The following is a 25,370-nucleotide window of genomic DNA, read 5'->3' as shown; positions in this document are numbered from 1 at the left end:
GTGGTATAATGTACTACCAACAGGTTAAAGAACCCAGAACTAAGTTTTTATAAACTGCTGAACCGAAAAAATGTACTTTAAATAAGCAAAAAGTGGATACAGAGAAACCATGCGCGAGATTGAAACATAGCATTTTATTATTTTAGCACTCTACAGTCATGGAAAAAATGATTAGACCACCCTTGTTTTCTTCAGTTTATTGTTCATTTAATGCCTGGTACAACTAAAGGTACATTTGTTTGGACAGATATAATGATAACAACAAATATAGCTCATAAGAGTTTAATTTAAGAGCTGATATCTAGACATTTTCCATGGTTTTCTTGATAATGATTTTGGTTATTATCAAGAAAACCATGGAAAATAGATGTATGTCTACCAAAGAGGACATGTTGGCTATTAGCTGCTAATGTTAGCTAATATCCACTTTTTCCGATTTAAAAAACTTAGTTCTGGTTCCTTAACTTGTTGATAGTATATTCTGCCCCACAACAGATTTTGACCATTTAAAAATGTTTTGCTAGCAGACAAGATTGTCAAGGAGGCTCCTTCTTTCAAAAAAAAACCAACTCATTGGAGAGTGAGAGTTTGTTTTCCCTTCCCTCCTTGATGTGGGTTAGCCTCACTCCCTATACCCAAGCCCCGCCCCTTTCATAACTCATTTATTTTAGACTTTCTGGTTTCAGTGATGTTAGTTATCCCCACCCCCAAACTGTAGCCATGCTCCTTTCATAGCTTAAAAATTGTACATTGTCATACAGCTTAGCAGGAGGCACCATGTGACCCAGTTGAGCGTAGCTTTTAGCTGCAGTCAGTCAGTCAGTCGGTCGGTCGGTCAGAATCTCCCCACCATTTAAAGGCCATAGTTTTCTCCCTTAAACGGATGAAATTTGGCATGGAGGTCAGGTGTTTGAAGGTTGTGGGAATGCATGAAAGCGTGGATGCATGCTCAGGTGGTCGCAGCTGTCACGCTTTTTCCCCCAGCTGCTGTCAAGGATACTACTGTTATATACTTTCTTGGGCATCTTTCCATTGTCACCCTTTTGAGAGTGTGTTTCACCTTTTTCTCCTGTCGGGGTGTCGCATCATTTTCCTCGTCTCACGCTGTCTCTCTTTCATTCCTCCTCTAAGAAAGTGCATGACCTCTCAGCTCCTCTGGGAACTGTTGCGGGCTGGTAGTGTTCTGTTATTGGACATGTCAAAAAAATAGTGCTGGGACATTTGATTGTATCATTTGTCATAAATAATAATAAGAGAATACATTTCGGTCCAGTAAACAGAACACTATGTCCTTCAAAGTTGTGATTCCTTCTTACTTGGGACGTCATGTTTTCAAGTAGGAAGAGTTTTTTGTGTCTTTGTGTGAGTTTGACTTTCTGTCCTTGTCTGAAGTTTCCTGAGGAGACAGAGGTGGACCTGTTGTCAGTCAGCATTGATGAGACATCCCATCCTCATCATCACCATCATCTTCATCTTCCATCCGTTACCGACGGCCCACACTCAGTTTTCAGTGCTCCTGGCACCCCTGCTGTCTTCTCACCAACAATTCCCTTCCAGCACGACGACATGAGACGCGACGACCTGTCTTCCTCCTCCTCCGAAGACTCCGAAAAGGAGGACGAGTTTGAGCGGGAGAGACCGCCGAGCTATCGGAGGCCTTTGTGAGTTGTTTTGTTTTTCGTCTACTCAAACATTCTTGTGATGAATGTTAGATGAAAGGAGGCACCATTAATCTCCCATTACAATTGCGTGAAAGCTTTTTTCTGTCATCATTTATTTTTTTTTGTACTATAAATAAAGCTTCACAGTTTTCGGCATTCACTAAACATTCCCTTTCTTCTTTGTTCTCAGCCAAGCGTCTCACAGGAAGCCCTCGGGGTTTTCCGCTGTGAGTCAGCTGTTCAGCGAGCGCTGGCCGAGCACACCTGCCAGCCGCGGCTTCAGTGGCCCGACGACTGAAAGAAACATCGACTTTGAGCTGGATGTCCGCGTGGAGATCGACAGCGGGAAGTGTGTCCTTCACCCCACTACTCAGCAACCGGAGCATGAGGACATTTCCCTCAGGAGGTACGATGAAAGGCCCATTTCTTTTTCTCATAACTACTGAAGAGAGAACAGAATTTTATTTAGAGTCTGACTCACTTTTCCTGCTGTTTTTGAGATAACATCGAATAAGGAGTCAAATCAAACTCTACATTATGAAATCCACTTGCCAGAAGACATTTTATGCTGTAGCTTGTCCTCGGTGGAGACAAGAAATCAAACTTTGTCCATGCAGGTAACTAAACAGAAGACATAAGCACATCTTTTTCATATAACAGTGCTCTTTGTGTCCCCTGTGGGTTTTCTAGGAGCTGTGAGCGAAGCCTCAGGAGTCTGGACCAGGAGTCTCCCCCCAAGAAGAAGAAGCTACAGCCCACCTACACCTCCACCACCCATCTGCTAGCTGGCAAGAAGTGTCCCTCCTCCCTGCAGACCAAATCCAATGACATGGAGACCACAGTCTTTTACATTCCAGGAGTAGACGTGAAGGTCAGTTTCTTCTGTATTTGTTTTTCTTTTTCTTTCTCCCTCATACTATTCACTGTTTTTTTCCCTGGGTTGCTCAAACAACAGAAAAACTAGACAGAAAAGAAAAATAACAACATCACAATCTCACTCATGATGAACTGGCTAAGTCAAGGCAATGACACCTCTGAGAAAAAGATAAGAAAACTAAATAAAGGAGAAAAAAGGGAGGGGGGAAAAAGTCTTAGGGTTAGGCTTCTTCTTCTTCTTCTTTTCTTTTTTTTTCTTTTTCTTTTTCTTTTTATCTTTTTCTTTTAACTTAGCTAGCCTCTGTATACTGAGTATGAAAGGGAATGTTCTCGTGTGTTTATTGTTTTTCGTTTACATTCATTTAGTAGCTTTTTAAGAATCTTGACATGTTCTTAATATTATTATTATTATTATTTTGTTATTAAACTTACTAATCAAGGTTATTATTATTACTACCATGAATTTACCTTTTTTTATTTCATTTATTTATTTCTCTCTCCTACTTCTTTTCGCACATGCACATACCTGCTCATTCCTCTGGTCACAATTATCAAGGTTCCTATGGTCAAAACCTGGAAAAGTCATGGGATTTCAAAATCAAATGGCAAAATCTTTGGAAAAGTCGGGCAGTTTTGTGGCATTTAACAAAATGAATTGTTACAGCAACCTACCACTGACAACCATCCATGTGATGAAACATAACACAGAATGTATTTTCTGTAGCTGTTGACGTAACGTGGCTCTAATTAGCGATGATGTGTGAAGTTTTGATTACCATCATGTATGTGTTTCTCCTTGCTTTCTGCCTCCATGTATGCCAGCCAGCTGAAATTATGTTTTCATCTCATATGTTTGAATAATACCGAGCAAGTGTACATTTAATATTATATACTGATACAAGTTGTATCAGCCATTAGACAGCCATGAAATACAATAAAGTACAAGGTATTGATGTGAATATGAACCTAACCAACTATTAGAGATTGAAAAAGGTTCCTTAACATTTGGAGTAAAGTGTCAGTTCTGTTTGTGTGATGGTATTTTCATTATAGGTCCCTGAAAAGTCATTAAAAAATTCTGAAATGTTTTTCAATGAGAATGTGCCCAAAAATAAGTATATAAGACACACTTACATGGCACACTTCCATACACACACACACACACACACGCACACACATACAGGAACATAAACAACTAAAAATCAGTACTATATTAGCATTATAACATCGGTTTCATACGTCTTGTGTTAATGTCCGTATGTCCTGTTACACCTTTGATAAGTCACCTATGTTCACGACAAACGGACGGACAAAATACAACAAAAAAAAAAAAAACGCAATCAAACCATAAATAGATACAGCCAGCTTTTTCTCTGCATCCATATTGTCCACTTTTCTACTCTGTACTGTTATTTTCTTTAAATGATGATTTTTTTCTTGTCCTTCCCCTCAGTTGCATTACAATTCCAAGACATTGAAGACGGAGTCGCCCAACGCTTCGCGCGGATCCTCCCTACCTCGCACTCTCTCCAAAGAGTCCAAGCTGTATGGTATGAAAGATATCGGCCCTCCAATCCCTCCCAATGCAGTCCAAAGCAAGACTAACTCGCTCCTACCTCCCCCGCCCCCACCTATTCCATCAGGTACTGAGCATTCCCTCATTTTTCCTTGCATGCCCTAGCACCATCTGTAATCTCTGACACTAGAGTGCCGCGGCGCTCCCATCTGATGATTTTACATCCACACGTGGACCCAGCGAATCAAATGCATGTGATTTCATCCTTTATTTTAAGGCATGAATCCAGAGGGCACCTTTGATCAGAACGGGCTCATGCATATTGATGCGTACCACAGAGGGGAAGACACCAAAGACAATTTTTAAAAAGCTGTTTTTAGTGTGGTTCCAGATTATTTAAAGTTTAAGAAATGAACTTTCAAAAGTGTTGTCGACAAAAAGTCCAGCCTGCGGATGATTTAAACTCCCGTGTGTCATTGCAGCCAAAGGTAAAGGCAGTGGCGGGGTAAAGACGGCCAAGCTGTACGCCTGGGTGGCCCTCCAGACTCTGCCGGAGGAAATGGTCATCAGCCCCTGCCTGCTGGACTTCCTGGAAAAAGCACTGGAAACCATTCCTATCACTCCAGTGGAAAGGAGTTACGCAGGTTTGTTTGTTGCACCATGTGATCTTTCCGGAGCATGGTCTTGGAGGACTTTCCTTTTTGGCATTCATAGTAAACTGTCATTGTGTGCATGTCTTTGTGTATCAGCTGTGGCTTCCCAGGAAGAGGACATGGGTCCGTTTGAGACGGTGGAGCAGCTGGAGGAATCCACCACCTCTCTGGTTTCCTCTTCCACATCGGCCTACTCCTCCTTCCCTGTGGACGTGGTCGTCTACGTCAGAGTCCAGGTACCCACAACCTGACAGTTATTATTACAGTTTTTCAGTCACAATTTAAAACGGCATCCATGCACTCAAATCTGTACAAAAAATCTTAATTTCACCTTAATTTGAAAGATTTGGATCTGTTTCATTCTGAAGAGTCAGTTTTTTCAAAACCAACATGGCTCAGTTCAAAATGTAGTTTAAAAACAAAACTTCTCATCTCTTCTCTGACATGATTGTGATCTTTGTTCAAACAGAAAGACTGAAATCTCATCTGTCACTGGATTTAAATTAATGCCTCTGACTGCAGTAAATGCAGAAAAATCTAACATCTGTCAAATCAAATAACTTCACCTAAAAGCTAAAATAGTGCCGCTTTATGATACCTAAAAAAAAATACAACAATAAATGTTATAATATAAAAATGTAAAACTTTCATTAGCCCCCCAGAAATGTCTAAAAATAATGCTTAAATATAAAATTAATAGTAAACAGGATTCAGTTTGCAGATGCTCTTTTATTGAGTTGGCTTTGCTCTAGCATTTCAGCTGAGTCTGATACTGGGTGAGCAGTGGGTGACAATCTTTATTGTCAAGCCATTTGCAAAATTAGAAAATAACAATAACATTTTTTTTTTCAATAGCGTTAATCGTATATAGGCTAGATGTTTGGCCCCCTTTTCCTAGCAATCTGATCACAAGTGGTCAGATGATCGCCGTTTACACCTTCATCTGTGCTTGCAGCCCTCTCAGATTCGCTTCAGCTGCCTGCCAATGTCCAGGGTGGAGTGTATGCTCAAACTGCCCTCTTTGGACCTGGTTTTCTCTTCTAACCGTGGAGAGCTGGAGACCCCAACAGGCCCCCATCCCACTGAGGGACCTCACCCTCCCCCCTCCTCCACCCCACCAGGGCAGCACATCCCCAAACCACCACCCAGCAAAGGTATGTATAGAGACTGCACACCAAACCGGACACATCGACAGTGCCGCACTTTCCGGTGTTTTAATGGTCATTTCGACCAGAGTAGGTATAAATGATTTATACATATTTAACAATCTACGTGTGAAATTTAATATATGTACATGGAGATTTACATGTCTAATTACAATATGAAAGTAAATCTGATGAGAGAAAGCAGTAAGAACGATTTCAGTCAACAATCTTAAAAGGTACATCTTTGTTTTTACTGTATAGTATTTTATTGTGAAGGACAGAAGTACGGTCTCTGTGTGTTTATAATGATGGTTGATAACAGTGGTATTTATTTGGCTTACCCAGAAACATCCAATTTCCCCCGAAAAATAGTTACATTAGAGCTCTTCTTGTGGAATAATGACGATATGTGAAGAGCAAAAGTTTTGCAGTCAAACTTTTTCCTCGTCTTTCAGACACTGTGAGCATGTCCATTAGCTGTCACTCCATGCCATGTCTGGGCCCTGTGTGATTTAATGTTGCTCACAGCTTGTTCTCATAAATTCATTACTTTGCTCTCCAGTCTGTCTCTTTGCAAGATCATGCAACTGCTGCCCTGGTTTTTCTTTTTGCTATTTTATAGAGCATCTCAGGTCATATTTTTTATTTAATCCAGGGTTATCTGCAGAAAATCATTTCAGGCAATAAGACGAAAAAAAAGATTCTTTCAGTCATTATAATGATAAACAAGTACTAAGAATGTCAAAATAATTACTTAGGGAGCAATTTTGTCAAAATTAGTAAGTAAATGGGTTGTATTTTGATAATTTGTCAATATTTTTTAGATAATATCTCATTATTTTGAGATACTAAGTCTTTTCTTGAGCTACAGGGCTGTCGTGTGTTTATTTTATGATTTAGATACTGTGTCATTATTTTTAGATACTAAGTCGTTATTTTGAGACAGTTTCTCTATTTTTCATCGTTTTGGTTTTCATAATAAATGTGCAGTTTATTCTAAAGCAAAAAAAAATGACCATCATGTGCATGTGATGCATTAACTTTTAAGCAGACACTCAATTTGGATCTCTGCTCTAATTAGCCCTCTTATGAAACGTTATCATTAATGTCAAATAAAGGCAACTGATGGGTGTCACATCGTAGTTAATTATTCATACTGAAAACGACTGCTTGATTAAACTCCTGTGTTTTTCCGCCTTCCTTTCCCTCATTCCAGCGTCTCCGTTACTTGGCAGCCCTCTGGGCAGGAGCCGCCACAGCAGCAGCCAGTCCGACCTCACCGGCCCCCCCAGTAACTCCTCGGGCCTCAGCTTCACTGCCTGCATGTCTGACTTTTCCCTCTACGTCTTCCACCCCTACGGCGCCGGGAAGCAGAAATCTGCTGTCACAGGCTTGCCTCCGGGCCCCGGGCCACTAGGTAAGGAGAGGAAAAACTTGTTGGAATATTAAAATTTTCTAATAACACTTGGCTGCAGTTTCTACTGTGTCGGATAACAACTAAATATCCTCCTTTCCTGCGCCGTTACAAACATTGAAATAAAAGTTTATCGATGGTCCTGATTATTGCTGTTTTCTTCCTGAAGGTACAGTAGATGAGGAACCTTCATCTGTAACTGGAAGGAAGGACTCTCTGAGTATCAACCTGGAGTTTGTGAAGGTCAGCTTATCCAGGATGAGGCGGACTGGAGGCCCCACCTTTATTGAAAGCTTCATTCCTGCCAAAGGTGGCAAAATGGACACCACCCTCATCAACATCTCAGGTACGTCGTCAGTCCAGAAGAAGACGTCTTTCCACGTTTAGTCTGTTCAGCGTTCAGTCTTAGACATTTTGGAATACCTAGTTTGTGAAGGTTTACTTTCGGTCAGAGAAAGTCCAGGAATTTGATACATTTCCAGAAAGAGCAATTTATAAATTGTATTTGAAGTAGACTCAACTGAACACGGAGTAGGGTCTTTTGGGGATATGAAGCACATTTTTCCAGTCATAAAATTTTATCAGTTGCTCTGCGGTAACTTTGATGTGAGCTACATCAAGACAAAGGCAGTGTTTGAAGTCTTCCTGTCACAATGAAGCTTAGAAATGAACCCGGAGAGCATGATGGATGAAAAGTGCTCTTTTCCAGTCTCTGAATATCAGGATGTACAGTAGTTTTCCCCCTGTAGATTTACTGTAAATGACTTTAGATTTGCTTTAAGGACCAATAATTGCTTTTAAAGACATGTCTCATGTCTGAACAAATGTAATATTTTCCCTCCAGCTGTGTGTGACATCGGCTCAGCTTCCTTCAAGTACGATATGAGACGACTGAGTGAGATCCTGGCCTTCCCGAGAGCCTGGTACCGCCGAAGTATCGCCAGACGCCTCTTCTTGGGAGACCAGACCATAAACCTTCCAGGTGAAACCAGGATAATAGAATGTATTTGCCCCATAGGACAAACATGAGAAGAAGGCTTAGTCTACAACAGAATGCATGATTTTATGCTGTAATAGCCCTGCAATCAAAACTAGTTTTTTGTGCGTTTCAGTGGGGACATCTCTGTCGTTAAGGGTTTTTCTCCTGTGCTTTTCCCAAAATAACTACTTTATGTCTGTTCATTGTTGACTGTTGTATGAAAGTATTGCTACCATTTAACATATCCTTCAATTAAAAGAAGAGATAAAAGTAAGGGGAACATTTTTTGGCAGACATATACAAGAAAATGTTCAGATTTTTCAAACACGTCCGCCTTTGTATACCAACAAATCTCCACTGGTTTGGCTCATGTTCATTTTTAATATCCAATCTCGCTGACCTTCCTTCAGCCAACATTTCCTCCCACTGCTGTGTGTTGACATTTCCAATGCTGTCCTTTAACATACATCTCTCAACCTTTACCTCGCTTCAGCCTCTGGCCCCGCCACCCCTGACTCGGCTGAAAACGTTACCCAGCATCTGTCCCCGGAGTCCAGCCGGAAAGCCTACTGGAGGACGTGGGACGGCAGCACCGGGACACAGCACATGCCCCAATCCCCCAACGTCTTTTCAGAGCACTCCACCGGAAGCAACATGTCCCCGGGCGGCCTGGGCCACCTCAAATCCCCTGCACCTGGACGCACCAGGAGCGTGTCTGATTCCTCTGCTCCCAGGAGAGGTGATTACATTCTTTCCATTTCCAGATGGAACTCAAGCAACAATATCCCCTGTGATGTTTCGTCAATTTGAGTCTTAACACGGAAGCACAATTCAGATGTAAACTCCTTAACATCCCAGCCCTGTTTTTAATGTGGGGCAGTGGATTTTTAGGAGGAGATAGCAAATACAGGTGCATCTCAATAAATTAGAATATCATGGAAAAGTTTATTTATGTGAGTAATTCAATTAAAAAAGTGGAAATAACACATTATATAGGTCATTTATACACAGAATGAAACATTTCATGTCTTAATTATTTAATTTCTTCTAATTATAATGATTATGGCTTACATTTAATGAAGACCTATATTCGGTGTCTCAAAAAAATTAATATTACAAAAAAACAATTTTAAAAAATATGTTTAATATGGAAATGTTGGCCTCTGAAAAGTATGTCTATTTAACTTGAACTACTGGAAATTGACTTTTTCATGATATTCTTATGTATTGAGATGCACCTGTAAATAGTGGATGCCACATAAAAGTGGCATAGACCACCTGAAAGCTGGGAATCTGGAGAATATTTTGAGATGAATCTCAGCAATTATTAATAAAGTGTTTAGGCTATGCAGAAATATTCAAATAAAATAGGTGAGAACATACATTAAGTGGCAGGAAAAGAACAGCCTGTGTTTTGCCTAAGCTTATAGTGTGTGTGTCTTTAAAGGGGAGTCTTCCAGTACCCATCGAACTCTTTTTCATTCAGATATCTTGAGATAAAAGGTCTAGGCTTCCCTTTGAAAATCGCCATGTCAGTTTTTCTCTTGCTTAAATTTCGTCCAACTTTTGAACTTTATTTCACATCTTCCCCAAGAGATATAATGACATCATTGGTACCTGCTTTAAATCTAAGCCCACTGACAGAAGAAATGCAGCAAAAAGGAACACTAAGGGGCTAAATGAAAATTTAACAACCATTATAGTGAAAACAATTTACAATTTAATGGAATCGTGAATTAACATAATTTTGTCTACTTCTGCCTTTCACCCAATCTTTGTCCACTGTCGTCTAGATTCGGTGACAAAAACATCCACCCCTTCCTTCAGTAAAAATGGTAAGGCAGCAGGACAGCAGGGGGCACCGTGGGAGACACTGGTGGTGTTTGCCATCAACTTGAAACAGCTCACCGTCCAAATGAACATGAGCAACGTCATGGGGAACAACACGTAAGTGATCAGCTGCTGTTCTTCTCTACATGAGCCAAGAACTGCCGAGCTCGCAATGTTTTTTGTAATGCTGATATCTGGAGTTCACTGCTGCGTTAATTAGCTTCACTTTCTGAGAGTTGGGTGAGAAGAACAATAGCTTAGTTTAGCATAAAGACTGAAAACAGGTGGAAAGAACTAACAGCTACATCAAACAGGTGTCTCTTGTGTCCCAGAATGAGAGTATTTATTATTATTATTATTATTATTATTATTATTATTATTATTATTATTATTATTAATAGGAATATTTCCAAACTGTCCAACGGTTCCTTTAAGGATCATATAATTAACAGTAAGATCTTATGCTTAGTTGTTTTTTTTAACAGTTTGTGCCTCATGTTGTGTATTCTGTCTGCACAAATATAAACAGATGATGCAATGATAAGAAATATTTATACATAAACATCCACCCTCAGGACTTGATAAATCCTCTCAGTGTTGCTTAAGGGAACAGTGTGTAGGAGTTAGGGGGAGGCTATTGGCAGAATGTAATAATCATAATTATGTTTTTATTACTGTATAATCACCTGAAACTAAGAGTCATTATGTTTTTGTTAGCTTAGAAATGAGCCCTTTATATCTACATAGTGAATAGGTCTCTTTTCCACAGACACCGCAATGTTGAGCCATCAGTTTTTTACAGTAGCCCAGAAGGGACAAACCAAACACTAGTTCTAAAGAGCACCTTTTTCTGCATTTTCATGACTTGACATGTACAGGTGCACATCAATAAATTAAAATATCTTTGAAAGTTTATTTATGTCAGTAATTAAATTCAAAAAGTGGAAATAACAAATTATATAGATCCATTACACACAGAATGAAACATTTCATGTCTTAATTTATTGAATTTCTTCTAATTATAATGATTATGGCTTACATTTAATGAGGGTGGGGAGAGAGGTACTGCCTCAAGCGAGGGAGCCTGGAATGCCCTGCTTATCCTGCTGCCCCTGCGACCCGGCCCCGGATAATCGGACATGGATGGATGGATGGATGGATGGATGGATGGATGGATGGATTTAATGAGGAGCTAAAATTCAGTGTCTCAAAAAAAAAATATTACGAAAGACCTATTTTTAAAATTATGTTAAATATGGAAATGTTGGCCTCTTAAAAGTATGTCCATCTATATGCCCTCTGTACTTTGTTGGGGCTATTTCACTTGAACTACTTGAAGTGGACGTTTCAATGATATTCTAATTTATTGAGATGCACCTGTAGGTTTCTGACATGCTTGGAAAGGGAGGGGTTATTCATTTGGTTACAACCTGCAACCTCACCACTAGATGCCACTAAATCCTACACATTGCTCCTTTAGAGTTGACCTTAAAAGTAAATCTAGAAGTACATTTTGGTAAATGAGTGTATGAGGGGCTCAAAACAGTCCCTATAATTAGTCTTGCCCAATCACATGATATAATACTGTCTGGAAAACACTGTTTCAGTGTGAAAGAATCTATGGAGAAAGTCAAGGTGAAGATATAAATTCAAGCCAAGAAGAGTATTGACTAAACTGTCAGCATCATTTATATACATTTATTGGAGTAATCGGCTGTTTCGTGTACACTGGTGTAGAAATATGTCTCTGGGGTGTCTCTTTGCTTCGAATTGCACTTTTATCTCCCGCTGCTGTTCCAGCCCTTTATGGTCCTTGATCGCCCACACTTATGGGCTCAATTCATCTCTTATACACTGTTGTATTTCACCGGTCGCAGGGATGTGCAGCCGTTCCGACTTTCTTCCCTACAGTTAAGGCAGAATTGCAGAAAATCTTGCTGAATCACTGACAAACACAACACCCTCATAACCGAGGCAGTACTGTTTTATGAGCTCTGCGTCATCATAAAGTTTAAAAAAAAATGTGGAAATGTGTGGGCTAACATATGTCTCCTGCCTCTCCCTCTCTAAGTCAGAGTACACACGACCTCTCTCTCTAGTTTAAATTATTTAGGACTTCCGAATATTCTTCTATCATTAAAACTTTCATGCAAAAGTGAAGTGCTTGTTCAAAGTCCGATTAGCATCAACAAAAATAAACAAAAAAACACAAAGCAGTACTTAGGTTTGCTGCTTTTCCCCCCTTTCACTTACCTGTGTTTATTCTCACAATGAGAGTCCTTTATGGTTCGTAGAGAGAACTTCTGCATTATTCAGCAGTGTTTTTCCGCAGCACTCACAGTTGTGTTTGCCCCTGCAGCTGGACCACCAGCGGGCTGAAGAGTCAGGGCCGACTGTCTGTGGGCAGCAACCGGGACCGGGAGATCAGCATGTCTGTCGGCCTCGGACGCTCCAAGCTCGACTCCAAGGGCGGGGTGGTGGGTGGCAATATAGACGTGAACACCCTGGAGATGGTCTGTGAGTAAACAAAGCCTCAACTTTTCAGGCATCTGGTGTTTTTCTCAACTCGTTAGCAGCTCTTGTTGTGGCAGACTGTAAACTGGAAATGGACCTGAGCCAGAGTTCAGTGCAGAGTTCTCACACAACACTAGGAGCTGTTCAGGGATATATATAATACACACTAAAAGACACATTCACATTTTACTCTTCCTTCCTCTCCCCTTACTGTAAATAGATACTGTACTATAGATACTGTTTATTGCATTGGCCATTTGATAAACTAATATAGAACATATTACATGTTACCTACATTTCTAAATGCAATGTATTTAAAGGTGTGTTTTCCTTTATAATAATAACTTCATTCATATAGCACCTTTTAAAAACAGCAGTTTACAAAGTGCTTCCATAGAGAGCAGTTAATTACACAGAGAACGATGCCATAAGGCTAAAAAAAATTCTTATGTTAAAAGAAAAACAATTGGGGCGCCCCAGTGGCTCACCTGGTAGAGCACGTCCCATTAGATTGGTAGGCATTGTCGTCTTGAGCGGGCGGCCCGGGTTCAAATCCGACTCGGAGCCCTTTTCCCGCATGTCTTCCCGTCTGTCTCCCCCTTTCACTCTGTCTCTGTCACTCTCATTAAAAGCCTTGAAAATGCCCCAAAAAATATCTAAAAGGTTGCAGGGCAAGATTCACAATTTCTCAGTTGGGTAGAAAGAGTAGATGTGTTTCCAGCCCCTTCTTAGGAAACCATGTTATATATAATATTAATAGTTCTGTTACATACTGTAAAATGTGTCCCGTGAGAGACTTTAAAAAATGTGCAAAATCTTTTCAATTAATCTTCATAAAACATTAGCTCAGTATTTGGCAAAAAATGATGTGTAAATGAAAGATTTTGCAATCTACTGGATGCTCATTTTTTGCTGGCAGCATGCCTTTATAAGCCGCCACTTATATGTTAATCAATTCCTGTTTGTTTTCTAGCCCACATCTCCGAACACCCCAACCAGCAACCCAGCCATAAGATCCAGATCACCATGGGGTCTACTGAGGCACGTGTGGACTACATGGGCTCCAGCATCCTGATGGGAGTTTTCAGCAACGCGGACCTGCAGCTGCAGGATGAATGGAAGGTCAACCTGTGCACCGTGGACACCAGCCTATCAGAGAAGAGGTGTGAAATTACACAACAGCTTGTGGTTCTTGAAATATAGCACACTTGATGGAGTTCTAAGGGCGAATCAGAGTGAATTTGATAGATTTGGTTCATTCTGTATTTATTCTGGTTTGCTTTCACAGTGCAGAAATGTAAGCGGACCAAATTAAGAAAAATTATTTGAAGAGGGGCGTGTACGAAGGTGGAGGGCTGGAAATCTATTCACACTATTATTTCATATTGATTGAAAAGATGGCAGTAAAGAAATGTAAACACAAAAATAAACAGCAGTTGGTAGAGTTGGTTGGCCCCCAACTGAAGGGTTGGTGGTTCGATCCCTGACCCGTCGCAGCCTACATGTCGAAGTATCCTTGAGCAAGATACTGAACCCCAAATTGCTCCCGATGCTGCGTTCATCGGTGTGAATGAATTCCCAATGGTGGCAGGTGGGACCGTTTAGGGTAGCCTCGGCCACCAGTATGAATGTGTGTGTGAAAGGGTGAATGAGCGCAGTCTGTAGTGTAAAGTGCTTTGAGTGGTCGCAAAAGCAACTAGGAAAGCGCTATATACGTGCAGGTCCATTTACCATTTACCATTTGCACAGGTAGCCCACAATTCACTGCGTTTTGGTTCATTTACTTTTATTGGGTCGGATTCTGGTCTGATTATGTTCACTTTTATTGTGTTATCATTCATTAAGGGAGCATTCACACCTGAGCTATTTAGTCCACTTGAACTCTGGTGCATTTTGTCGGATAGTCGGTTTGTTTTTTGCTGGTGTGAATGCTCAAATGAACCCTGGAGCTGGCTAAAGAACTGAACTTCCAAGTGTGCCAGAGTTTGGTTCAATGCATGTGAAAACGCAGTCTGAAACAAAAGAAGAAAGCAAAACAAAACAAAGCACATTCAGTTAAATGTGCGCGGAAATTTGAGAATCAACATGAGGCAAGGTAGTAGCAGGCTTGAAAAATGTCTTGTGGACAGACGTGGTCTAATGATGAAACAAAGGCTCTTATTGATTTATCGTCAGATGATCACATAACACAATTGCTAGTAGCTACACAAAAAAACAAAGAAGTCTTCAAATTGTTTAGCGACAGGATGGTGGCTAATGGATTTAATAGCACAGCGGATCAGTGCTGCATAAAAGTAAGAAAAAAAACTCACGTTAAAGTCAGAGACTTGCTTCAAAAAAGTGTCTCTCAAAAAAGCTCTTTCATATTCTGTCCAACAGACGAGGGACAGCATTAACAGCGTGACATTTGTTTACAATGCTTGGTACACTTGATAAAGCACAGTGCGGAAGCAAACCGAACCCAATGAACCCAATTCAACAATGTTGAAACATCACCACTGAATCACACAGAGTCCAACAGACTTTATATGTGAAAGCGACCTCAGTGTTTTCTCTATGGGCGGTTTGAACACCAGTCTGCTTCAGTCCTATTCCTGCTTCATGTCGCCTGGTGAAACAAATACCACCTGGATTTACATATTCACAAATATCTGCATTAGAGCATGATTTTTTCCAATGAGACCTTCAATATGGTTTTCTTAATTACTTGAAAAGCCAGTGTAGCAAAATGATGATTCAGATCTGTCATTCCAGATGCAGCGGCGATTAATCTGCACTATTACAATCTGCTTTTTGCCTTTCTTTAATGTTTCCTGCAATCTCAACTTTTTAATCTTCCGTCTCCCTGTTTCCTCACCTTCTCCCTCCCCATCTTTCCTCCTTCTGTCCTTCCAGTGAAATCTTCGTCCATGGAGACTTGCAGTGGGACATTTTCCAGGTGATCATTTCACGCTCCACAACACCAGACCTCATCAAGATCGGCATGAAGCTGCAGGAGTTTTTCACTCAGCAGTTCGACACCAGCAAGCGGGCCCTGTCCACCTGGGGACCTGGTCCCTACCTGCCCCCCAAAACCCCCGTCATCAACACTGAGAAAGGATCTGCAGAGCTTTGTAAGCAAGCCTCTTTCTATACTGCTGAGAGAATTATTTACTGTGGAATAATAAGGCATGCACAGCAAGCGTCTTAGGCAGTCGTGCTGGTAATAGGAAGTGAACTGATTTGTAATTCTAATACGCTTAATTTGTATACTACTTTTTCAAACAGTTGACAAGGTGGTTCAACAACTGAATGTAATCAAACCTTCTCATGAGATAATTAAAAACAAACAAAAAGCAGCATGCATTTAAAAAGAGGTTATACAAGGATAAAAACAACATAATACACCAAAACAGATCCTGTTGGCGCCGGCAGCAAGCCTCATGTTCAAGTCAGAATCGATCTGTCTTCTCTTCATTTTGTGTCTCCTAACCGTCTTTGTCACACAGACATGGATGCGGCCCATCACCGACACTGGCCCGGGGTGCTGAAGGTAATCGCTGGCTGCCACATCTCCCTCTTCCAGATGCCTCTGCCGGAGGACGCTGTGCAGCTGGGCGGTTCAATGAGCCTCCATGGCAATCACATGACCCTGGCCTGCTTCCACGGGCCCAACTTCCGCTCCAAGTCGTGGGCTCTGTTTCACCTGGAAGAGCCCAACATCGCCTTCTGGACGGAGGCACAGAAGATCTGGGAGGACGGTGAGACAAAAATTTTCTTTGTATAAATGCTAATTTTTTTTCCAGTAGCACTGGGTTTGGCACTGTAATCTATGGAAGCCCATTTTTACCTATGTGATGGAAAAAAGATCCTGTAAGTCTTTATAATGCTATACTTCGAGATACTCATTATTTCTCATAAGTCATTATTTTGAGAAACGACATCATTATTTCAAAAATACTAAGTCATTATTTTGAAAAACGACATCATTATTTTGAAATACCAAGTCATTATTTTGAAAAACTAAGTAATTATTTTGAAAAACCAAGTAATTATTTTGAAATATTAAATAATTATTTTTGAATAATTTCATACTAATTACAGACATTACTTTGATGTACTAAGTAATTCTTACGAGATACTAAAGGCCATTTCACACCGCCGCATATCAACACGTCAATGTTTTTTTCAAAAAGCTGTTGTTTTTTTTTCATTTTTTGACCTTTTGCACCACAAATAAAGGCAACAACTAATTGCTTTGTGTTGTTTACTTATGAGGATTATAAAACAACACAGAGGCTCTGTAGTGCCAAGACTGTAAATTTTTATTTCATTTAACCCTGACAAAGGGAGCCCTTACCAGATTCCTTCTATCCGTTCTTATGCTTTCACAATAAAAGCCCTAGACATATACATTATGGAACTACAGGTGCATCTCAATATGTTAGAATATGATGGAAAAGTCCATTTCCAGTAGTCCATATCAAATAGCTCCAAGTATTGAGTGCATATAGATGGACATACTTTTTAGAGGCCAACATTTCCATATTAAACATACTTTTTAAAATTGGTCTTTTGTAATATTCAAATTTTTTGAGACACTGAATTTAAGGTCTTCATTAAATGCAAGCCATAATCATTATAATTACAAATTAAATAAATTAAGACATGAAATGTTTCATTCTGTGTGTAATGGGTTTATATAATGTGTTATTTCCACTTTGAATTTAATTACTGACATAAATAAACTTCTCTATGATATTCTAATTTATTGAGATGCACCTGTATGTACCAGAGGAAACTCAAGTCCACTCAAAGCATTTTGATTAAAAAAAAGCTCTGTATTTTAGCAGACTGCCAGATATACAAATATATTTTTGAACCTTTTATTGAACAGAACATGAACATTGCAACAGTTGCATATTCACTGGCGTTTTTAATCATTTCAATGTAAAACATTCACCAGTGAGTATTTCCTATTTCCATGGCATTTAATCGTCACGCCCCAGTGTCATTATTTTGACATACGAAGTCATTACTTTGGTTCTGTACCAGGTCATTATTTCAAAAAAGTCTCTCATTATAACAAACTTACCTCCGCCCTGTAACGCCTATGATAGCTCATCCCTACATGCCCGTTGTGTGAGATGTAAGCAGGTAGTGCTGACCAACAGGGCAAATGATCACAGAAACAATGATGAAAAGATTATAATGACTTACAGAAAGGGGTTTTCAAAGTCTCAAACTGTGGCCCTCCCGTTGGACAAAGCTTTGATAAATCTTTTCTTTTACTGTTGAAAGAAAGTAATGTAATCCCTTTATATCAGGGGTGGGCAACCTTTACTAACTAAAGAGCCACTGTTGGCCAAAAGAAAGAGAAAACTGCGTAATGGAGCCACGAACCTTATATTGAGCCTAAAATGAAAGTTAACAGCCTAATAAGTCTAAATTAGCCTACCAACATTATTAATAGTCATATTGAGCATTTATAAATATGATTTTCAAAACTAGTCTATCTCGGGGAACTCAAAACTAAACTCAAAGTTGGCAAAATTTAAAGGTTAAGGCGCCGGGCCGCAGACTTTCGAAAGCTATGAAGCACATTTTAGTTGACTCAAATGTCAAAACGTTTTTAATATGCTGTAAAAAGGCTATACAATTTTACAATTGAGGAATACAAATAGCTTTTGGTCTACACCATTGATAAATGAACATTTTAATGTAAAAATATGTATATCTTTTTTTTTGTCTAAGCCACGGGGAGCCCCCGCAGGCGGCCTAAAGAGCCACATGAGGCTCTGGAGCCACGGGTTGGCCACCCCTGCTTTATATAAACGTGGCTTTCATTTCTGTCACACCCAGGCTCCAAAGATGATTCCACCTACATTGTTCAGACACTGGATTTCCATCTTGGCCATAACACGATGGTGACCAAACCCTGCGGTGCACTGGAAAGTCCAATGGCCACCATAACCAAAATAACCCGCCGCCGGCATGAAAACCCCCCACATGGAGTCGCCACAGTCAAAGAATGGTTCAACTATGTCACTGCCATGAGGAATGAAGGTAACCATGTTTTTCAAATCTATGTTGACTATTTATGCAGCTTTGTTTTTCCTGATACCTTTTCCAGTAAGTTGACTTAGTTATCAGCCATACCGGATTACACTGCCCTACAAAGCCTAACTGCAGTTACTACATTTTTGTTCGAAATTGAGTTATACCAGAAAGCTCCTTGATGTCTATTTTATCATGTGACAAAGTTATAGATTTCAATTTTACTTTATTTCACAGAAATAATAATATAAAAACTGCAGTAACTATAAAATCCAACTCAGAACCAAAGCAGACGTAAGTGGTCTGCAGTGTCGCCTTGTATTTCTTCATTGTGTTGAATAGTGAAGACAAGAATAATAGAAATTATACGTTTTTTTTTATGGGGAAATTATTATCTAGTTTAGTAGTAGTAGTTTATCTCCGTATAATGCAGTACAGTTCAACAGCACGAATTCAGTCAATACTTTAATCAAGATAACCTTCATGAAGTTTGGATTCAGTGCAGAGTTGGTGCATTCAACTACATTATTAGCTAATAAAGTGCCAAATGAGTATATAGAGTTATTTCATTGAAGTATCTTGTCAAACTTTTCTCAACTTCAGACAGCTCTGACTTAAAGAAGACAGACACAGCGCTTTCTTTTTTTTAACTTTCTGTCTGCCTTTCCTTGCAGCTGCTGCCTGTTATCTCAAATGTAAAATAGGTGCAGATAGTATTTAACTAAGCGGAGAAGTAGAGAAGCGTGAACCTGACCTTAAAGAGTTTTGACATGTCTTATCTCTCGTTTCAGAGTTGAACTTGCTCAGGAACGTGGAAGCCAACAACCAAGAGAGCGGAGTGGCTGCCAAAAGCTCCAGTCTGCTGAGCAGCTTCCGCAGCTCCTCCAGCTACAACCACGAAACTGAGACCATCTTCGCTCTTCCCAGAATGCAGCTGGACTTCAAGTCCATCCATGTACAAGATCCTGAGGAGCCTTCTCTGACAGGTAGGACTGGAGCCAGAAAAGTAAAGTAATGGTACATAAAGGCAAAAAAAAAAAACATTGTTGAAGTCTTTTAATTGTGTAAACTGTAGTCCTTCACTAACATGACCTCATCTGTGCCTTAATTTTATATTCATTTTTTAAATGATTTGCTCTGGTTTCAAGAATTTTTTATGGATGCAAATTTCTCCCAGTTTTATAACTGAGGAAGTTTCTTAATATTATAATATATGAACTCGTGATTTTGAGATACGACGTCCTGATTTTGAGATAATTAAATCATTTTTTGGGGAAGAATGTCATTATTTTTTATATAAATAAAACAAAAATTTGATAAATAACCTCAAATATTTAAAGATAATTAAGTCATATCTTTTTATAAAGCTTCTCATTATTCTGAGATAAGTAAGTCATTATTTTTTTTAAAAACGTCTAAGAGATAAGTTGAATAGAAAGTTAAAAAAAATGTGTTTTGTTTGCAGATTTTTTGAGAAAGTTTCTTATTATTTTCTTATCAGAAGAGTATTATTTTTTGTGGAAGCATCTCATTCTTTTTTTTATTTTTAATTTTTAAATGAGATAAGTAATCTCAAATATTTAGAGATAAGTGAGTTATTCTTTTTTTTAATAAAGTTTCTTATTATTTCTGAGATGGCTTATCATTATTTTTACTTTTTTTTTTTTGAGAATCTCTTAATAGAGAAGTTGAATAGAAAGGCATTATTTTGAGATAAGTAAGTATTTTTTAAATGTATTTTTGTATTGTTTTGTCTTTTGAGGAAGTTTCTCATTTTTAAATTAGTACGCAGATTTTTGAGAAAGTTTCTGATTATTTTGAGATAAGTGAGCCATTATCTTGGGAAAGTTTCCGTTTATACTAATTGTATACTCACAGCAGCAAACTTTCAGACTTAAAGAAGTCTAAGTATAAGAAACAATGGTTTGTCTTTGGTCCAGAACGTTTATCTCTCTGTTTTGATTTGTTCCAGACTCCAACAGCAAACCCAAAGTGGAGTGCAGCGTGGTGACAGAATTCACGGACCACATCTGTGTCACCATGGACGCTGAGCTCATCATGTTCCTCCATGACCTGGTGTCCGCCTACCTGAAGGAGAAGGAGAAAGGTTTTGGCTTTAACATCGTCATTCATTCATTCTATTACCCTTAAAGTCAGTCAGTCGGAGAGAAAATAAACCATGTGAGGCACTTCAACTGTCCACGCTTTCTGCAACATGCGTCATCCACAATGGGTGAAACAACAAAAATAGTTTCGTTTGAGAGGGGGGAGGGGGGGGACCCTGACATCAGCATGTCAAGAAAATGACTCCTGAAATGGTCCAAGGAGAAAATAAAAATATTAAAGACATGTGTCTGCCTATGTAGCTGTGAAGCTGTTTGTATGCTGTTGGACACATTTTGGAGAGCAGCATGAAACGCAGGCAGCTGAGTGTTATTTCCACACACAGCGGGGAGGTCAGAGTGCCCAATGCAGGCAGCATTTTAATGGCTTTCCCATTGTCACAAAGGAACAAATTAGCACTCTTTATGCCGGCAACCCTCAAATTCTTCATGACAATTAGAATAGTGCCACGACTTTGTTCTGTTGATTCTGCAGCTGAATAGAAAGAGAAAAGTTTTTCATCAGTTTGATCCATCCTGATGAATTAAAGTAGGGCAGACGGGTATTTGAATGTGAATGGAGTCTAGATCTATACTATCAAGGTGCCGCCAGCGCTTTCACAGATAGTAATGGATGTTTATTGTGTTCTACTTCTGCGTGTTGTTTTCGGAGATTGTGTTCGCCATGTTTAAGAGCAGGGACGCAAATGGGATTTGAATGGACTGGGGGGGACCAAGCTGTCAGCAAATTATTTCACCTCAATGAGTTATTGAGTTATGAGCACTCCATGCTTGAACCCAAAACATTTTTTTTACATTTTTAAATTAACTGTAGTGTAAACAACAACCACCATGTTTACATTAATAAAAAGAAGTTTGTACATGAAATTTACAGTGCAGCCAAACCAATTCACCGACTTGAAACTGACTCAATGAAGGACCCAAAAACATCTCTCCTCCCTTCATTACCCTGAACATACTGCTGGGCAATTTCATGTCCATCTAGGGTGTCAAGTCTTCTTGTAAATTCTATGGTGGACTCTGCTAACACATCCACGTGCTCTTATTTTGAAAGCTGTGTTTGGTTCCATTTTGAAGGCGGGTCTAACATGTTCTTACCGTAACGTTGGAGCACTGGGAACAACGTCAAAAATTCTGACATTCATGTAGAGGGGGGGTCGGGATCACTATGAATCTGGGGGGATATATCCCCCCCATCCCTAGTGCCATCTGCATGCATGTTAACCCTTAATAGGGCACTCATTGAAATACTTGCAAATTCCAAATTTCAACCCTAGAGAATATTGGAGGATATTACATACTGTCAGAATGTGTAAAAAAAAAAAACATATGAAAATAATATTTTGAGAAAAAAGTTTACGAGATTAAAGTGGCAAATCTACGAGAAAAAAATGCGTAGATTTATGAGATTTAAAGTGGTGAATCTGGGAGAAAAAAGTAGCTTTTTTACCACTTTTTTCTCGTAAATCTGCGACTTTTTTCTCATAAATCTGCAACTTTTTTCGCAGATTTAAATCTTTTTTTGCGCAGATTTGCCACTTTAAATCTCTTAAATCTGCAACTTTTTTTCTTGTAGATTTGCCACTTTAATCTAATAAATTTGCAACTTTTTTTCTCAAAATATTACCTGAAGTTACCAAATATAGTTCTTTGCCTGATAAAGGGTTAAAGAGCGAACATCAGGGCGGCAGAGCGTGCAAAGCGACGACCTTATTGCCTTTATTTCCCCTCGGTGTCCGCAGCCCTTTTTGCCCCGCGGATGTTCGCAGCCCGACCAGGCCAGAAGAGCCCCACGGCCCTGCACGACGACAGCTCCACAGACTCCAAGGACGACGGCATCAACTACACCACGGTGGACTGGAGGGAGTTCATGTGCAACACATGGCACTTGGAGCCGACACTCAGGTCAGCTCTGCTCCGCCGAGCCACAGACAGACGCCTTTTATTTTTCTTTGGGTAACAATATGACTGAGTTAAATCCGGTCACAGTGCTCAGTCATGAATAATGCTCATTGGAATCCAGCAGAGGACAAAATAGAGAAAAGCACTTGTGACACTGTGGGAGCGTCATTCTCTGTGACCTTGTGGTCACAGCACATTTCTAGTGACGCAAAGAGAAAATTAGCAGATACACAAGGATGTCATGTGTCACTGTAGAAGACTATTAGGTTTAATAAAACAAACAAAACAAGCCAGGCAAATGGAATTCAAATTATGTTTTACGCACTGAACTAAAACATTTTATCAGTTAAGAGTGACTTATATTGACTTATACTACATTCTAATATTTATAGCACAAATAACATAACTGCTTTTTCTTGTAGTAACACTAGAATATACTGTTGACTTTTTGCAGCATAAATGACAGTGAAATATATTTTTTAATCATCATGTTTGTTTGGTTAGTGTATTTTTGTTCTGTAAGGTTTTTAACTGTGAGCAGTGGATTGTAAGTGACAGATATTCAGCCTTGATTAAAATGTAGGAATACCATCATAAATGTTTAGTTAAGTTCAAGTACACAAGTAATGGCAATAACATTTACATAAAAAGTAAAATTACTCATTCTGCAGAACATCCATCAGGTTATATTATCTGTTAAATAAATTACGGAGATATGGCTCATTTTTTAGGGTCATTAAAGGTGTAATATTGTAAATAGTTATTCCAATTTCAATGTCATTTTAATTACAAAACAGTATCAACTCTCCATTTAAATGAGCAGTCTGGACTTCTGTAAGCTTGTGATGTCACAACTACATTATATATAGGTAGAAAGTGCAGTGACAGTGCCATTACAGTCACCCCCGGCTGCGATGATGGTGCAGAATTGCCAAGAGAAACACAGAGCAGACGGGGTATTTTCTGGAGTGAAGCTTAAAGAGATGGGTGCTAAAACAGAGCATTTTTACTGACTTATTCATAATATGGTAAAAAAATAATCTTTTGTGTTTTTTAACATGAAAGAATGTAAATCAGTTGTAGCAGAAACCCAAAATACAAGTATAATATGCTTTCGTTGGATAATGTAGTGTAGTAAAAAATCCAATATTTTTCTCTGAGACTTGTTGGAAGAGAATTACAAAGTAGCAGGAAATGGAAAGAATCGAGCAAAGTTCAACGCTTCAGTAACTACTGGTTTGCATTCTATCTCTGTTGGTGAGGATATTTGAACTGAAATAAATAAACAAATTAGTTTTTATATGTCGTTTTTAAAGACTCTTTTCTTAATCTGAGTTGGGACTATTCTCCAATAATTAGCATATACTGTCTGCATTGATCATTGACTGAACTAAACCCCGTCCTCCGTCTTCAGGCTTATCTCCTGGACAGGACGTAAGATCGACCCAGTGGGCGTGGACTACATCTTGCAAAAACTGGGCTTCCACCACGCCCGGACTACGATTCCCAAGTGGCTGCAGAGGGGCGTGATGGATCCGCTGGACAAGGTGCTGTCGGTGCTGATCAAGAAGCTGGGCACGGCCCTGCAGGACGAGAAGGACAAGAAAGGCAGAGACAAAGAGGAACACTGAGGAGCAGTCACACCACTGTCATCAAAGCTACAGGTCACAGACACTGGATTACTGTATTACGAAGCCACTACTGTACAACACATCTGTCGAACGTACCCATCGTACCTGCTACAGCCTGTGAATTTCAGCATAGTTGTTTCCTGTGGAGCATGCCACTAGCAGCTCTGACTGAAGCATTTTGCACCAATGTTGTTTTCTGTATATTTTGAACAAAGTAGCAAATGTTAGATTAATTTGACTGCTTTAATGGTTAAACCCTTGCCTCTTTTACCTGTTGTAAATGACCTTACTGAAATCGCTTGAAAGTTTATTTTAAGGCTTACCAATATTTCATGAGAAATGATTTCTTATACCATTGCCTTTTCTTTGTTTCCCATGGAACACATGGTAGATATGCTTTATGTATTTTATAGTGTAGTTTTAAGATATTTAAGAACAGTTCAGTGACAGTGTTCTTGATTTTTTTTTTTTTTTAATGTGAACAAATAAACACTTGGAGGTTACGGCACATCTTTCATGAGGATGACATGAACTTGTAATTATAATTTGAACCGAGATCACTATTTATGGGTATGTGAAACGCAAAGTCTATAACATGTATTAGCTTGGTGTGTCAAGCTTATTTTTGTCCTTTTTTTAAATCCATACAGTAGAACCAGTGTACATAATTAAATTTCTTAAAAATGTTGATTTCCTAACTTAATAAAATATTGCCATTCAATTTTAGATGAAGCTCAAGTCTGTCTTTTTGATCAAGTGGTTAAAATTAATACTTTTAAAAAGGTATTGTTTAAAATTAAAGAAATTGTGTAAAATTTCTGTTAAAGGTTCATTGCATAGATCTTATGCATAAAGGTCAGTTTTCTTGTCTTTAATCTGAAAGATAACCCTGATGATGTCACAAGTCATGGTTTCCATCAACAAATTTCTATGCGAGATTTGAGAAAATTGCATGAGAAAAACTTGAAACACCAAAATTTTAAAAACTTTTAAAAATTTGCATGATAGTTTTTCCGCTTGGTTGAGGTGTTTTTCTCTTTTGCGAAAAAAAAATAGTTAATGCGCTAAACGGTAAACACTAAATTTCTGA

At 39.2% G+C, this 25,370-nt stretch overlaps 1 protein-coding gene across 1 annotated transcript in view; it reads left to right on the top strand.

Moving 5' to 3' along the window:
* kiaa1109 (KIAA1109 ortholog) overlaps positions 1 to 25,006 on the top strand; it is a 106,496-nt gene extending 81,490 nt beyond the window's left edge. The window contains exons 71-91 of the mRNA XM_059352715.1: positions 1,393 to 1,661; positions 1,852 to 2,067; positions 2,352 to 2,532; positions 3,991 to 4,180; positions 4,536 to 4,697; positions 4,803 to 4,942; positions 5,662 to 5,860; positions 7,068 to 7,268; positions 7,435 to 7,611; positions 8,110 to 8,247; positions 8,738 to 8,983; positions 10,038 to 10,191; positions 12,434 to 12,591; positions 13,562 to 13,751; positions 15,484 to 15,701; positions 16,077 to 16,328; positions 18,430 to 18,633; positions 19,416 to 19,610; positions 20,597 to 20,731; positions 22,490 to 22,652; positions 24,064 to 25,006. Of these exons, the coding sequence (XP_059208698.1) occupies positions 1,393 to 1,661; positions 1,852 to 2,067; positions 2,352 to 2,532; positions 3,991 to 4,180; positions 4,536 to 4,697; positions 4,803 to 4,942; positions 5,662 to 5,860; positions 7,068 to 7,268; positions 7,435 to 7,611; positions 8,110 to 8,247; positions 8,738 to 8,983; positions 10,038 to 10,191; positions 12,434 to 12,591; positions 13,562 to 13,751; positions 15,484 to 15,701; positions 16,077 to 16,328; positions 18,430 to 18,633; positions 19,416 to 19,610; positions 20,597 to 20,731; positions 22,490 to 22,652; positions 24,064 to 24,280 (4,005 nt within the window). The 3' untranslated portion in view covers positions 24,281 to 25,006. The remainder of the gene's footprint in view (positions 1 to 1,392; positions 1,662 to 1,851; positions 2,068 to 2,351; positions 2,533 to 3,990; positions 4,181 to 4,535; positions 4,698 to 4,802; positions 4,943 to 5,661; positions 5,861 to 7,067; positions 7,269 to 7,434; positions 7,612 to 8,109; positions 8,248 to 8,737; positions 8,984 to 10,037; positions 10,192 to 12,433; positions 12,592 to 13,561; positions 13,752 to 15,483; positions 15,702 to 16,076; positions 16,329 to 18,429; positions 18,634 to 19,415; positions 19,611 to 20,596; positions 20,732 to 22,489; positions 22,653 to 24,063) is intronic.
* Positions 25,007 to 25,370: the final 364 nt, after the last annotated feature.

The sequence above is a fragment of the Centropristis striata genome, chromosome 16 (assembly GCF_030273125.1).
Source record: "Centropristis striata isolate RG_2023a ecotype Rhode Island chromosome 16, C.striata_1.0, whole genome shotgun sequence".
NCBI classification, from domain to species: domain Eukaryota; kingdom Metazoa; phylum Chordata; class Actinopteri; order Perciformes; family Serranidae; genus Centropristis; species Centropristis striata.
The sequence above is the reverse complement of the archived record's forward strand: the minus strand, read 5'-3'. Positions and strand labels throughout refer to the sequence as shown.